The sequence below is a fragment of the Dermacentor andersoni genome, chromosome 11 (genome assembly GCF_023375885.2).
Source record: "Dermacentor andersoni chromosome 11, qqDerAnde1_hic_scaffold, whole genome shotgun sequence".
Classification (NCBI taxonomy): domain Eukaryota; kingdom Metazoa; phylum Arthropoda; class Arachnida; order Ixodida; family Ixodidae; genus Dermacentor; species Dermacentor andersoni.
In genome coordinates this window covers 86,702,445-86,718,557 of record NC_092824.1, presented here as the reverse complement: position 1 = coordinate 86,718,557, position 16,113 = coordinate 86,702,445, and the positions used below count along the sequence as shown (strand labels likewise).

Below are 16,113 nucleotides of genomic sequence, written 5' to 3'. Positions count from 1 at the left end.
TTATGATCTTTTAGATCACATCTTTTTAGCATGGACTTCTTTTCTGCACTTCTACATAACACCGCTTCCCAGATGGTGATACTTATTACTTTAAAAGCCAACTGCAATGAAATTTCACTTTTGCTAAATTTGTAATTAGTTAATACTAGTATGTACTATTGAAACAACCTTGCACAAAGCTGCAGGTCTGATGATTATCTAATTTTCTTATTGACGGCCTTTAAATAGCACTTACACAAATCATGCATGCACCTAACGGTTACCGGATGTATTAACACGTAGGCTCCAAGATTTTACAGCATGCCCCGGGCAGCGCGTAATCTTGAATGCTGAGGAATCTCGTGTTCTGATGCACCGCTTGTGGCAAGCATTCATGGTTGTGATATTCTTTTTTCGTACTAAGTGTGAAAAATGTGAACTTCAGCGAGCGTTTCTTGGCAGATCCGCTTATATTTCAGGCATTAAATTTTGCATGGAAGCTTCGTTATATATTATCTACTTGAAACTACTTCCACTGACGAAAATTATGTTGCAATTGTCCTTAAAAGTGATTCTACATGCTTTTTTTAACTGCCATGCCTAATGCCTAGAAATTGTACGTTCCCCCCTCCAAATACAGTCCCCTCCTTGGCTTTTAGGGTGCTTGTAGTTTTTCTTTCATAATATGTGACCCATTTTGGTGCCTGTGCTTTTTATCGCCATGCAGAACCTTCCAATCACGTGTGGTCCCGACGGTGTGCCGATCTCCAGAGAAGAAGAGAACTTCATTCAAGAGATGCTCCTCGAAGAACGAATGAGCGGCCTTGAAGTCTCTGAGTGAGTGCGATGGCCTTCCCCGTTTAGTGAGATTTTGAATTTTGAACGCAAGGACAATGCGTAGAACCAGGCATATGGATGGAGAGACAGCACTATAGGCTACTACCAACAGTTAAATCCAGCCGAACAAATTCCAGATTGTACAATGTCACTTCCTCTCATGTTATCCAAAGCCTTAGGACTTAACAAGGTTAGCAAGGATACAAGTTCTTTGTGTAGCTGAACACTGAAAGTGATGCTGAACGATGGTCCACACAGCTTTCTTATTGTGCCCGCTTCTGTAACCCTCTCGTAGTGTTCCATCTACATTCAACTTGTGATAATTTAAAATTACAATCAATTTTTACATTTTCAAAGTTCCAGTTATCGTGTTACATATTTTGAAGCATTATTAAGTGTGTTCATTTTGAGAAGGAAAATTAATTTATACTTTCATAATTTCAAGAGCCGAGCAACATGGCTAGACATGGCCACTGATAGGACATTCGTAAGCCATGAGTGGCCATAACATGTCCCTATGTAATAAATATTAAGTCTTCTGCACATAGTTACAGGTGCCGCTACAAGGTGGCACAGCAGACCCGGTCACTAGGGGTGTGTAGATATTTGAAACTTCAATTGAGTATTACCCTATTTGATTCGAAGACTGAATCGAATGGGCAGTATTCAGTATTCGTTAATAGGAATCTACTTTAAAATAGTTCAAATTGCTAACTATGCAGTAAATTCCATGCCAGTGGCCATATTAGATATACAACATGACAAGTTATGTATTGGAGCATGCTTTATGTTACTGAGAAAACCAGACTTTTTCCAGTTCTAGTGCTATCGCTCAAACCTGCGAATGAGTCTTGCAGTATAGAAATAATGTGCTTGTTCACGTCTAATGCTCTATTTGTGCTTTTAATAAACAACACTTCATAATGTGCGGTAGAGTGACAGAAACTTGCCAACGTTGTTGATATACTGGGATGTGGAGATCAACGAGGAAAATGGCTGTTTATTGTTCAAAAACTATGTGAAATGAATTTGATTTGATTTGCTTTTGGCACTATGTGATTCATGTGCAAATCAGTGTCTAAAAAATAACTGTTTGCACACCCCTGCCGGCCGTGCATTGGTGGCTCTGATATTCCTAACGTGCATGTTCGAGCCCTCTACCATCTTTCCTTTTTTGTAAAACATTACGTAGTTTTATTTGAGCAGATGATGGGAAAAGTTTTTTGGGTATAAAATCATTCCATCTGTATGTTTGGTCATGTTTTTGCTTGATGATTACTACTCATAATTCTTGATCACAGTATGTTTGAATAATGAGTGTGTCAGCGAACAGTTGTCAGTATAGCTTGAATTAACCTGACCTCATGATGTATGCCTTCGCATAAAAAAGACCAAACACCATGTGAAGGAAAGTTGAAATAACTTGTTCACTTTTATTTCTAGCCATGGAAAAGTACATTCGTGCAAAAAAAAAAAACACAACATTCTTTTAGTAAAAATGAATTAGTGTATGGTAACGAATTAGTAATTGGTTTTCTTTAACTACCCTCAACTGAAAACTAGCTCCAGATTATGAAAAAGCGCGGCTATACTCGCAGAGAACTTTCGTGAAATAAAAGCTGTGGAGGTGTGTTATTATTATTTATATTATTAATATTGCGCCAAGTATTCCAGCAGAACCTGGCAGCACTTTTGCTTCCTTAAAATATATACTGAAGCAACCTAGCTTCCATCTGCGATGGTTTCACATTTCCGCAAACACAGTAGGGAGAAGGCAGAAAAATAAGTCAAATTTAACACTTGGTTGTCTATGTGGTCATTGTAAATAACACATTAGTGTTTAATGTTCCCCAGCTAACCTGGATGAGAATGTAGGATTATTATTTATTTATTTTTTTTTGTCTTTTTGAGGAGCACCCTTGTGCCTGCTCTGCCTCCGTAGCTTATCTTTCGTTGCCACAGAACGTTGTCCACGGGTGAACAGGCATTTATGCCAACTTTCCTGCACTTGAATCTTTGAACTTGAGCATACTGTTCTTGCAAGGCATAAATGTACACCACTGAGATTATTTGAGTGGGCACAGTCGGCAGCGTAAGTCAAAGTGGCCGTCGGGCAAGTTTCCACACTGTTTGCATGGTTTGAAAATAACTTATAATAAGAACGGCATTCATGGAGGCAGGTGAACGCGGGACATATGTTTTAGAGTAGGGAGCTGGTATTGTTGTCCTATCATATAAAGGAGCTGCCTTTGCTGATAGCAATGGTAATCCTTCAGATCCTGTGGCAAGGAGTGATAGCAGACCTTTTTTTGTTGTTGTTGATAGAGCTTTTCTCAAGCAGAAGCAGGTGTCTAATCAAAAGTAGTGAAACAGAACAGAAGTGTTCCCTTATTCAGCTCAGTTGTGCAACAAAGTTGGTGGACACCCCACAAAAAGGGCTCCCCTTGTCTTCCGAATAACTGTGTTTTTTTAGATTATACAGAATTATTAAAATTCACCCATGGCGGACAGCACAATTCAGGTCCTTAAATGGGAAAACTTGGAACAGGCAGAAAAAAAACTAGCAAAATATAAATTGAAATGCCTAACCGCCTGTAGTGGTAGCTTAGTGGCTATGGCATTGTCCTACTAAGCTCGAGGCCATGGGTTTGATTCTGACTGCAGCAGCCACATCTCGATGGGGGTGAAATGTAAAAAATGCACTTATATTTAAGTGCCTGTTAAAGTATCCCAGAGGATCAAAGTTAATCTGGAACAACCAATGCAGCATGCCTCGTAATCAGATCATGGTTTTCACCCGTAACACGCCACAGTGTTATTTTCTTTAATGCAGAATAAACTGATAAAATTTCACTAAATTTATAACTAATTACTGGACATTCTAATTTATGAATTTGTAGCTGGTGAGTTTTCTAGGCGTACCAACTTCGAACTAACACTGAGGATGGCACAGATTTTGAGATGTGCATTGTCAACATTACAGTAAAAATGCCGTGTTGTTTGCTTATTTTCTAACAAAACACTGCTTTTACGTATTGAATCGCGAAAATAACTGGAATGCCAATGTTCTATTTTGTCACGGAGTTTATGAATAATATGAATAATCATCTCGAAACTGGCGTCATTCTGAGAATTAATTCCAAGCGGATATGCCTTGCAGGCTCACTGGCTACAATTCATAAAATGCAGTTTGTAAAAAAACAGTGATATTTTGTTAATTAGTCTATTATCCTCTTTGATTTCCTGTGCAAGTATTGTGCACCTCTTCGAGTAATGCAGTTCAAGGAATGCTACCTGTCACACGCGATGTTTAAAAAATTCTTTACAGTCTATAAATAAAAAGCACACCCGGAATATTATGGAACTTTGGTAGAACACAGACATACTCAACATTGAGGTGTCATTAAAATCGCAGTTGTTCACTTTGGTTATCACTAGATATGTCGTAATTAATACTATTGAGTGCAGTTCATTGTCATGTTGAGAAGGTGGGTAGCTCCTTTATTCTCCACTGACCAAGCATGCATATAGGCTCTTTGCAAAAGATGTCGATGAATATAAATGTTTCTCCAGTTCACCAGTGATGTTGAAGGGACCACAAGCAACACAAAGTATGGCTAGATTTTCACATGCCCATTGTAGCTCTGCCTACTAATCAAACTATTACCATTAAACTAACGAGTATGGAGTTGTGAGAGAGTAGCTTACCAGGCTGGACTGATGTAGTGTTGTTATTCAGTGACCGCCTAACCAAATTGTTCGTACCTGTAAGCAATTGTTCTCTCATTTTCCCTTTTTCTTTCTTTTTTTCAGTGGTGGCAGCGGTTACGCCAATGACTGCTGCAATGATGAAATGGACGATGAGGTTGCGGCTGCCTACGAAGAATTTCTCCGAGACTCGGGACGATGAACTTTTGTATCTCGACGAGAAGGGGGGGGGGGGGCTCCGGGGTGGGTTGGCCAACGAGCGGGAGGGGAGTGCGTTAGGGCTGTTTTCTTAAAAGTGTTCATTTTTTGGGCCGTCATTTTTTTTTTTGCTTTATTTTATGTGGATTGGTGACTGCAGTGTGGTGCCACCTTGCCCCCTTTTTTTTTGTTTGCTTTTATATGTTGGCAAGGTCTCTTCTGTTACCTCAATTTATTTTTGTTTTCGTACATTTGTCACCTGCGCGGGCGATCTTTCATGTTACAATGCAGTTCAGGCCATTTGAATGGAGTGCAACAAGCGCTTGTACATTCTCAACGCACAAAGTGCTGTTTTTTGGACGAAGACTATCCATTGAATAATAAACAGAGAAGTCGTTTTGCAGGAACTGTCTGTCATGTTTGTTCTGTGTGGATAAGTTGTCTAGCAGTGCGCAGCAGAGTGAACATTGTGGAACTGCTTCGCCATTGAAGCAAGTGTATGTCAGAAAATTCAGGACAGAAGCAACGGCTGTATGGAAAGGGTCGCCAGAAATTCGCCATGTAAAGTGATACAGGTACAAGTGCTTTGGTACCTGCTGCAAGGTGTGCAGCAGTTCTTTCAATCCTGGGTATTCAACAATGTCATGCTTTGCCAAAGAATGGGAAGATTAGTGGCTCAATCTATGAAGCAATGCAGAAATCAACTGTGCTAAAAGAATTGGGATAATCTTAAAATTCTTTGGTGAAACAGCAACTGCAGTGACTTAAATTTGCTTTTATCTCCAATGTGAAGTAATGGACCAACTGCTGGTGCCGCTCGTGTAACTTGTAAGCACGCGAGTGATTCATGTATTGAAGCGTTTGTGCTGGGCAGGGCAGTACAGCGCTAACACGCCGTGGCAGCTGGTTTGAGTGACAGGCTGCCCCGAGGTGCGGAGGCCGGAATGGCTGGTCCGCGCTGCCCGCTCGCTCTTGGTGCGGTACGTGCGTGTTGTTGTTATGAGCGAGCATCCAGTGCGCGTGGCTAAGCTAAAGCCGGGACGGGGAGTGGCGTCCGCTGCTAGCCAGCGGCCGGCCGAAACCGAAATCCCGCATAGGCGCGGCGCGCTCTCAAAACCGGAGAGGCCAGTGTGCCCGAAGGGCGCAGTAAGTACGCGTTGCCGCAGCCAGCCAGCCGCGCTCGGGCCCCGCCAGACAGGAACCGAACGAGGGAGAAGCGAGCAAGCCAGCAATAAACGCACAAGCAAAAATGCAAGCGCGCAGCAAGCAAACAAAAACGTGTCCGGCCCTCCCCTGCGCCCGCGAGATGAATTCGGCCTGCCGTGCGCATGCGCGCGGGACGCGAAAGCAGACTTAAAAAGCATCAATATGGCGGCCTGTTCAACGGCAGGTGTGAGAAGTGTCGGCCTGAACTCGGGAATAGCCATGAAGGACTGCTACTCGCAAATTAAAGGAGGCGAGAAAATATGCAGCGGAGATGCCAACTGCCCGTTTATCAACGGCAACGATTCGGGCCAGGGCGAGGAGCGATGGCTACAGTCCCTCCGCCAGTTCCACAGCGGGCGGAATCTCCAAATGGTTCATCTTTCGCCGTCAGTCACCGAAAAGGCGAGTGTTTCTTCACGTTTCCAGTTCGCATGCCGCATTCGGCCGATGGCACGGGGTCAGCGTGCGCACCGGGCCCGAACCTTGCATCTCGGCGACAGCATTTCGCGATCGTAAACAAACGGGCCACTCGCTCGGCGCGGCGCACCCGCAGTGACGGGCTCCCGCTTCGTCGTCCACAAAGCCAGCAGCAGAGCGCTGCATTTTCTTTGTTTTCCCCCCTTCCCTCGACGTTATCTTGCGGTTTGGTGCGGCCTTCGCGACATGGAAGCCCGCGCAACGCCCGCGTTCATTTACCGCTGCCTCCGGCGAGAAAAGCAGCGTCTTTGAACATGTCATGCGCAGCGTTGTGTTTGCTTCGCTGCCGACACCTTTTTATTCCGTTTTTCCTTTCCTCCTGCGCTCGTTATTTTCGTCGTGAATTCTTTTCACTGCGCGGCGCATGTGGGGGAGAGAGCGGTCGAGACAGCGCCCGCGGGCGAGGAGGCAGAGACGAGAGGGGGAGGCGCATAGCGGCGGCGGAGGGCGGTGGCGTGCGCGAGTGTATCGATTTTTTTTGTACCGCATCCCATGGTGGTATTTTTCCTGTGTGCAGAGCGCGCCTTTTTCTCCCGCCCCTTCTTTATTTTCTTCGATCGCCTGTTCGCTTTTACTTGACCCAGGCGGGTGCGCGTGCTGCAGTATGCCGCTTATTTACAAATGGAAAAAGACAACGCGCGGCACTACTTTTTCTTCCTGTGTGTGTGTTGTCGCGGAGTGCGCCTGCCAGCCAGCGTGCGGTGCGGTCTGGCTTGTTGCGGGTTCTTCCGCGGTGGGACGACAGTGGCGGGGGGGGACATGTTTCGGAAGCTTTTGGTCGGTCTGTGGGGCGCTACGGTGACATGCTGCGCGCAGCCAGAGAATATAGAGGCCCATTTGTTTTGGATCGGAGCCATGGTACAAATCGGGACGAAACGTTGAAGCCCGCTGACATGCGGCTGCGTGCGGAATAGACGGGAATGACCTTAGGCGGAAACAAAACGGCCCCCGCTCAGAGGACCGTTCAGAGCGCGTTTCCTGGTTGGCTTTGTTTATCAATGAATTGCGGATGTTGCGTTGATTGTTACCCTCCGACAAAACGTGGATTTCAGTCGGGAGATCGCTGACTTGGCGCACGTGGAACGTTGAAGCATTGGCAGTAGTGTAGGCGGACAGAAATATCCGAGGCAAAGAAAAACAAAGAAAAGGTCTGCGAAATGGCGGAAGTCGAGGTATGGAAGGGAAAAAGGCGACGCATTGTCAGGAGCCAGATGTGGTGCAGTGTCCTTAAAGTAGTCGAAGCAGCCACTACGCTTCCACGAACCGGGAATATGCACTCCTGGCAACATTTCGCCCACTCTGGGGTCGTGCTGTATTTTGTGCTGCATTGCGTGGGCGATAAGGTTGCAGCCACAGTGCTGTCGCTGCTTGAAACTGGCTCGCTTTTATCGGCCTTCCCGCGTTATCTGCTTCGACTTTCTCGAGTATCGCAGTCGCGAACCAGACATCGCGCAATAAAAATAGCGCCTGTCTGTTGAGTCTGTGGCTTTGCTGTGGCAGTAACTCCGGCATAAATGTTGACTTCCTCGCAAAGAATGCAGCACTTCCGATACTAGTACTGTTAACAAAATTCAGAGATCTTTATGGATGCTCAATGACCCTGCCAGCGTCATCAGTAACGACACAAAACGTTCAGTAGCCAGTCAACCTCCTTCGTCTCCTTTATGTGTACTGTTGACATTTTATCATGTACCAGTTAGGCCAACAAATAAACCTCCCACAGTCAGTGACACAGTTGCATAAATGGTGTTTCCTAGTCGTCTCAAAAAAACAAGTGAGCTAACTTGGTTGAATGCATTATAAGCTGCAGCTGATTGTTGCTGTTAGCATTCACACGGCATTTTGGCCAGGTCGACATTTCATAACCTTACAGCCAATCTGTGCATTGCAAACATACAACTAAAACTAGTTAGTGTCAGTGATACAGCATCACCTGTATTTGTAGCCTGTGCTACCATTGGTATGTGCTGTCCTCAATGGACAAATGTGTGAACATGCCTCTGAATGATATAGACATATTTTACATTTGTCTGTGGAACTTTAACTAGGAAAGGGAAAAAGGTGCCAGTGGGGCAAGTTGGCAGTGGGCAAAAGGTGCCAGTGGGGCAAACTTTGAGCAAGTTTATACAGACAAGTTCCTAGAGCAGGTGAAAATGGCAACAGCAAGGTCCCGGAAAGAAAGTCGCTGTAATCTGAAAGCAATGTATTGCTCATCAGTATTTGCAGTTCCAAGTTTGCTGCTGCTTGTGTATAGTGTCAGAAGGTAAATCATCTTTAGTACAAGTGAGTATGTATTTATCAAAAGACCCGTGCTCAGTGAAAGCATTAAGGGTGCGTGATATTCCTCCCTCCCCCTCGGTGTCTTGTCCACGGAGTTTTGCCAATTGTAAACTTGACAGGTTGGCATGTATGTAATCTTTAAACAGGCTGGCTTCTCAACAGGAGAATATTCACCTTATGTCGCTCAGTTCATATTGAGATTCTATCCATAGCACTGCAGGAAATGAGTGGATGGTATTAAAACACTCTCAGATGTTAGCCATACACCATACACGGTTGTGCAGCTGTATCTCCAAAAATTTTTAAACTGTAATCCTGAGCCACGCATAAACGCAAATCATTCTCTGCATTCGTTCATGCAGTCCTAGTAAAAAAAATTCAGAACCACTATGTGTGGCATTGGACTTGTCATCAGGCCACTTGCTGTGCCCCTGTAGAGCTTTCACTGCTGCAAAGCATCAGTGCTGTTCACTTTCCTGAACTTCAGCACCAGGCATGCTACGTGAGCTCCATTGCAGGGCCCAGCTGCATGTAGCCATAGTAGAAGAAAACATACATTCGCCGTTGCAGAAATAAATTGTATATCTACATTTCAGTGCCTTGAACACAAAGCAACTGCGACTTCATAGACCAGAATTTGCCACCTGTTTCGATGGCAGTCATTTTTGCTGTATTTGCAGGAATTGGTAGAATGAATGACCAAGATAGCTCTCAGCCTTTTCCTCTTGCATGCTTGCCACCACTGTCCACTCATCATGGCTTTGTCATCAGCTTCCCCATCAAACTCACCGTCTCTGTGAGGACTGTGCCTACGGACAGTGACTGTGGTCGAGATAAATATGCTTGCTCTAAGCACAGGTGCTAGAGCAAAAAAATTCTGGTCAATACGCACTGACGGATGTAACATTTGTGATCAGGAAGGGGGCCCCATGTTCTATTTATTGTGTGCGCAGTATGCTGTATGTATAATGATTGTAAAAGAAGCCAGGATAAAAAATTCTCTTCTTTTGTGATGGCAGAGTCTTAATTCCAGTTAACATTGCGACCTATTTTCTTGTGGTGCTCTGTTAGGGCAATTGATAGTATCATTTGACTAAAGCATCCTAACAGTCTTTAAAGATCTTCTCTTGAGGTTTACAATTTTGCCAATGTAGTTTGCCTGGCAATCTTGGTCCAGGGTTCAGTGTACCATATCAGGAAAGTTTTCTTTTTCAGTGCTGTATTTAAAACTTTGACGAGCTGCTTCTGATGGTTAAGAGGAAGTAATGCAGTTTACCAGACCATGTAGTGCGTAGATCAGATCACTGGTACTCCAAAATATTAGTGACAGAATGGTTGCCGAGAGAAGGGAAGTGCCGTCGAAGACAGCAGAGGAATAAGAGGTGTGTTGAAATTGAGAAGTAGGTAATTGGATAATCGCTTCGTTGTGCAGCGGGCATGACTTAGGCTGGTGACAATGGTGATGCATATTTTTGTCACCAGTGTGGAACCACTGTTATAAATAGGTATTGTTCTAAACAGGTCAACGCAATCTTTAAGAAAACTTTCTGAAAGAAACTGTTCTGTTGGCTGATGTAGACAAGGATGTTTGGCTGGAAGAAAGGAACCCTCTTCAAACTTGCTGCATTCCTGCTTTGACATGCCTTTAGCATTCTCATGAAGTTTAACATGCAATTGCAGCTATGTAAATTTGTTCAGCTATGTGGCGTCTTTGCCGATTGCCAGTTCTAAGCATTCTTAAATGCAGAAATGGGCGTAAGCAACTGTTTCCCAAAATTTTCTCTTGCTGTGAGCTTGTTTTCATCGGACCACTAGTCTGCGGTTTCCTTGTTACTCAGCATTAATATTGGCTATGTTCATGATTCTAGTGAATGAATGAATAAATGGGGCATCTTATTTCAGAGAGGGTGGCTTACAACTAACGGAGGAAAAGGAGAAGGATTATGGAACAGAAACATTCCCTTTTAGTGCAGCAAGAACGCAGAGCATTATGTCAAAGACCTAAATATAATTTTTGTTGCATCGCTGCCCTTTTAGCTATCTTACAAGTTGTGCAGTTGTGTCCCTTGCAAATTCAGGATTCCTTTTCCAAGACCTTGAACGTTAAGCCTGAATGAATGAAACCAAATAAGCAAGATGAACTTGCAATTCCTTTAGGTAATGCAGCCAGCAGAATTGGAATCATATACAAACCAGGCCGGAGTTACCCCACCCCTATCACAATTCATAATACAATAATACAGTATTGATAACAGCAGCAATATTGCATGTTGGAGGGCAGCTCTTGAGGAGCACACACTTCACAATGTTCTCGATTGCTAGATTTCATTCACATTCTGGTGAACTGACTTTGTTCATGCAGCTTTTGTGACAAGGTGATGCTCTGCGAGTGGGAAGAAACATTGGACCAATTCATATTGATCTTAGTTATCTTGCACAGCAATGCCACAAACACTGGCAGCGTGTCAGGACATTTGTACTATCATAAATAGTGCATTAAATTCTTTTTTTTAGTAATATTTAATAGTTTTCTCATTATTTATTCATGCTAACTGTTTTCATTGCAGTGGTGATCTAGCTGGGGTTCTAGAGACCGCCGAGCATTGACAGGTAGTGTTACAGTTGCAATCAATAACATAGGGTGTGTGCTAAGAAAATATTAAAGCATACTTTCAATCCTAATATATTTTCCCCTCACTGTTGCGTTCTCCAGGGTAGCGTACTCCACCTCTGCTGAGTTATTGCGACGCCTGTTTATCAAAGCTCAACCGATGTTACTATTGGGTAGCGTGGCATTGTCAGCGGGCTGCAGGCATCTGGTAGACCATGGCGACCAGGCAAGGACTAGACGATTTCTAGTGCGAAACTTGCACGGTTTATTCAATGGTTGGTGATAGATGAGAAGAGAATGAAGTCAAAAAGTACATTGCGGGGGCCCTTTAAATAGGCCCACTAAAGTCGTAGGTGGGATCTTGCACATGTCAGTGTCATGTGATATGCACTGAGTTCCACGGTGCTTGCCAACGGTACCCATTCATCCGGTGACCTTCCACAAGCGCGCCTCCGCAGGTGGCAACCCATAGGTCTGGGATAGTAGACGCTTTTCCTTTCTTCTAGGCAACGTTGGTTCGAGGAAGGGCAGTTGATGCGCTCTCTCAGTTGGCGTCTTCACGAGCGAGCCTCCGCGGGTAGCAACCCTCAGGTCCGGGATAGTAGGCGCTTATCCTTTCTTCTAAGCGGCATTCCTTCGCGGAAGTTCTCCTGTAGAGCTTAACAGTTCGAGGAAAGGGTTCATCTAAAGCCGCACACACACAAAGGGGCCTGTAAGCACTGCGAGGCACCTGCCAGACCGGCAACCCCTCGAGACAACAACGACAAATTTGGAATTCACCCTTCGTTTCGATGAGGCATTATGGTCGAGCATCCTTTTTGCACAGGGTGCTACACACCAACCGAAACAACACCCATTGTTCTGCAGTAATACCACTGTACATCTCGTCTGCTCAAATGACACCATGGTGCTGCAGTGCTCAAGCAAGCCAGCATTTAAAATAACACCCATCATGGTGGTGCAGTGGCTTTTGTGTTGTGCTGCAACGCCCAAGGGCGTCGGATCAAATCCCAGCCATGGCGGCCGCATTTCGATGGGGGCGAAATGCAAAAACAGCTCTGTACCGTGCATTGGGTGAACGTTAAAGTACCCCAGGTGGTCAAAATTAAATCAGTCCCTCACTACTGCGTGTCTCGTAATCATATTGTGGTTTTGTCACTTAAAACTCCGGAATTTAACTAAAATTAAAAATAATGCATTCTGCGTTAATGACAAATGGCACTGACTGATGTGCTGATTCACTGTATGGACTAAGCATGGAAGGGCTGAACTGTCTTGGTGGTGCTGGATCCCATAGTGTATAGAGCTGTTGTAGACTAACTATTCGTGGTGTCAGAAGAGATGGTCTACAGTGGCCCATGGCCTGCAGTGGTCACCTGCTGCAGCATGTAAATCCACCTTAGGTGTAGTAGTATGTTTAGTGTACATTGCTTATTGCTCGTATAGAGCCTTATACATCAAGTTCAGTCACCCGTTCATCTCTCTTATTTATTTATCTGTTTGTTTAATGTACCTTACATCCTCTAGTTAGAGATTTAGATAAGAGAGAGTACAGATAGAAGTAGGAATACAAGTTGTACCGCACTCTGCTACTGTGAAAATCAAAAAAAAATATATATATAGCTACTCACGTAAAAAATATATGACTGAGAAAATTGAACAAGCCCTTAGAAAATGTACAACAATTTATGGAAATGCATTATAGAATGATGCTAGGCCTAGTGTTCCTGTAAATACTCGTGGTTGAACACGTCGGCAATCACATTAAAAAGATAATTCCTCGGTGACGTGGTTCCAGTCAAAGTAGATGAATTCTTGAAACTAAGCCTGAGACTGAAAGGGAGCTGTGACAATATTGTGACGGTTGTTGTTCTCTTTTGCAGGATATCATTGATTTCTTCCAACAAACCGGGACCCTGGTGAAGAAGGTAGAAATAAACAGGAGGACGCATATAGGTAAGTGCCTTGCCACTTGCCTTGCTTTTGGGAAATGGGGTTGTGCCAGAGCTGGATTTCAGTGTTAGCCATGTCCCAGTTATGGATTCTTGCATTTTGCCTGAATACTTCACTGTAACTGCTTTTACACACCAGTTTCAATTTTGTTTCCCAGGACACGTATGTGTATTAACATCATGACTTCGGAAGATGGTCACGTGAGAGTAGGAGAGCGTGATGTCTTAACACTCACGCCAGCTTGCTCACTAGTCTGCTGTGCTGCTACTCATTGCTTGGCCCGATTTCAGAAGGATTTTCCATTAACTGGTAACTACAGTGCATTAGTAGATTGCAATATGATCAGTCTTTCTTGCTGTCTGTGCTGCTAACGACTGTGGCTGCCAGCTTTGAACAGGCCTTTGGCTCTTCTTAGATGGTGCCACATGTAAAAGATAAAAATGTGGTGCTTGTCATTGATGTACGACAACCGTCTGTGATAGCGGCTTAAAAATGTTCCTCACCTATACACTGCCTTCATTTATTCCTTTGTAAATTCACAACAAGCAGCTGTGAAGAATTAAAGGGACACTAAAGGGAAAATAAAGTTGTGTTGTATTTGTAAGTTGCCCTTGCAGTAGGAAGAAACCCCAAGTTACCACAAGAGGGGGCTTGATTTCCTTTAAATAATGATGCAATAAGCAAGATGGCAATGCCGCCTTGAAAGTTCTTGCGCCAGCTTCCTGCGGCGTCTTGGATTTTGGCAGCGCCGGCTCAGGCCTAGTTAATTTCTCATTGGTGAAGATGTTCAATATTGCATTCAGAGGGAGCTAGAGATAAAACATGGCGAGTTTCAAATACCTTTACTTGAATCGTGGTGTTTGGCATGCTGCATTCTGTGAGCAGTGACAAAGCAATTGTTTTTCGTTTCTCGTAATGCTTGCTCCTAATAAATGTACTCACGGACAACTTTCTTTGGCAATGAAGGCAAAGTGCACACAAATAAGAGTGCTGCTGAAAAGAAAAATGGCCACATTTTCACACGCGTTAATTTAAGCTGGGGAATACGAAGCATTACTTTATTATTTACGACAGCAAAATAAGACAAAACACACCAATGGGTGTCAAATTTCACTCATCTTTCTGCTTTTATCTTCCGCATTTGGGCAAATGCAAAACTCTCACATGTGTAAGCTGCACTGCTTCAGCATCACTTTCAAGAAACGAAAATGTTGTCAAACACTGCAGGACTACTTTGCATAGTAATGCATGTGCATATGCTCCTCCCCCATAGCTTTCCCTTCATTGCCACGAGAAGTTGTCTGCGGGTATAACTTATTCATGTGCTTTGAGCCGGTCATTCAGTTCTTTCTATGAAAGAATGCATCAAGAACGCCAGCACAATATCTGAATATTTAATTACTTCATAATGAGAAAGGCTCGCTAGAAAATGCACCAAATATCTTCCTACTGCCTTAACTTCATTTTAGTGGAATCTCCAGCACTTTGAAATAAAAGTACGTAATTTATGATGCATTTATTGACACTCCATCATAATTTGTGACTGATGGGGATAGTTCTGCCACCTGTCGTGGGTACCTTAGTGGCCATAGCACTATGCTGCTAAGCAAGAGATCACAGGTTTGATCCCAGCTGTGGTGGCAGCAATTTGGATGGGGGGAAAATGCAAAAGCCTTTGTTTACGTAGACTTAGGTGCAAATGAAAGGACCCCAGGTGGTCAGAATTACTCCGCACTCCCCTGCTACAGTGTGCCTCTGATCATGGTTCTTGTATGTCAAACCCCAGAATTTATATAAATAAATAATTGTGGCCTTTGGGAAATGCGACATGTTCAAAAGTCGCTGTCGTTTATGGCTTGCAAAGAAGCATTGCTCTTTTATTCTTTTTCTTGTTTTCTTGATCTTTTAAGCCTGGATCAAACTTAAGTTTCAGAGCAGTGGCAAGAACCTCTGTCTTGTGGGTTGCGACACGCTGTGTTCCATCTTTGCAGCATCTGTACATGCACCTGTTGCTTCACATTCTCTTACAAAAAACAATGGTTTGCAGCTGTCGGCGAGTTGTCAAGTGGGAACAGTTGTCATCTGCAGGTGGTTGTGAGAGCACATTGTAAGGCACGTTTGAATATGCCGCTGAGAACAGCCTCTGCGCTTAATGCCATTTGAGCGCCATGTAAACAAAGTTGTAGACGGGGGTAAATGTACTTAGAATTGATATTTGAATGTTAGGCGTAGCAGCAGCAGCACAGCTGGTTGCCTTGTTTCTTTTTCGTCTTTCTGTTTAATGAAAATTTGATCAGTTCTTTTTAGCCTGGTATCTTTTATTTGTAGCTTGGGTGTGCATATTTATTGGGAATAAAAGGGTAGAGGGTTGTCATGAAAGGGAAAAATTTTCATCCAGCTGTGCATAGCATGGAGCATACAAAGAAAACCTGCATAGGTTTCTCGGAAAGCTTCGCAGTTGAAGTGTCAAGTGTGAATATTTCTGAGAAACAGGTATGTTATTATTAGAGGGTTGTCATGAAAGGGGAAAATCGTCATCCAGCTGTGCATAGCATGGAGCATATAAAGAAAACTCGCATGGGTTTCTCAGGAAGCTTTGCAGTTGAAGTGTCAAGTGCAAAGATTTCTGAGAAACAGGCATGATATGAGCTTTGTTTTAGTATCCTTGGGTGAATCACAATGTTATCCTCTTGATGAAACCTCATTGTTGTGGATTTCTCCATAGCTAAATTGGGTACTATGAAGTTCTTACGCTATTACTGCCTAGAATGCAGCAGAAGAAAGAAATTGTAACATTCACATTGCGAGAGCTTAGATGTTAGAGGCATTTTTTATTTGTCACGTTGGGGGTCCTGACAAAGTTG

At 43.8% G+C, this 16,113-nt stretch overlaps 2 protein-coding genes across 3 annotated transcripts in view; both read left to right on the top strand.

Annotated features, from left to right (window-relative positions):
• Positions 1-5,129, top strand: part of Paip1 (Poly(A) binding protein interacting protein 1) — a 29,993-nt gene extending 24,864 nt beyond the window's left edge. The window contains exons 9-10 of the mRNA XM_050167562.3: positions 707-816; positions 4,630-5,129. Of these exons, the coding sequence (XP_050023519.1) occupies positions 707-816; positions 4,630-4,726 (207 nt within the window). The 3' untranslated portion in view covers positions 4,727-5,129. The remainder of the gene's footprint in view (positions 1-706; positions 817-4,629) is intronic.
• Positions 5,130-6,056: 927 nt separating this feature from the next.
• The window catches only part of LOC126517622 (uncharacterized), a 30,350-nt gene continuing 20,293 nt past the window's right edge, over positions 6,057-16,113 (top strand). For both annotated transcript variants that reach the window (XM_050167416.3, XM_050167415.3), the window contains exons 1-2: positions 6,057-6,330; positions 13,180-13,252. In XM_050167416.3, coding sequence (XP_050023373.1) covers positions 6,091-6,330; positions 13,180-13,252 — 313 coding nt within the window. In that variant the 5' untranslated portion in view covers positions 6,057-6,090. The remainder of the gene's footprint in view (positions 6,331-13,179; positions 13,253-16,113) is intronic.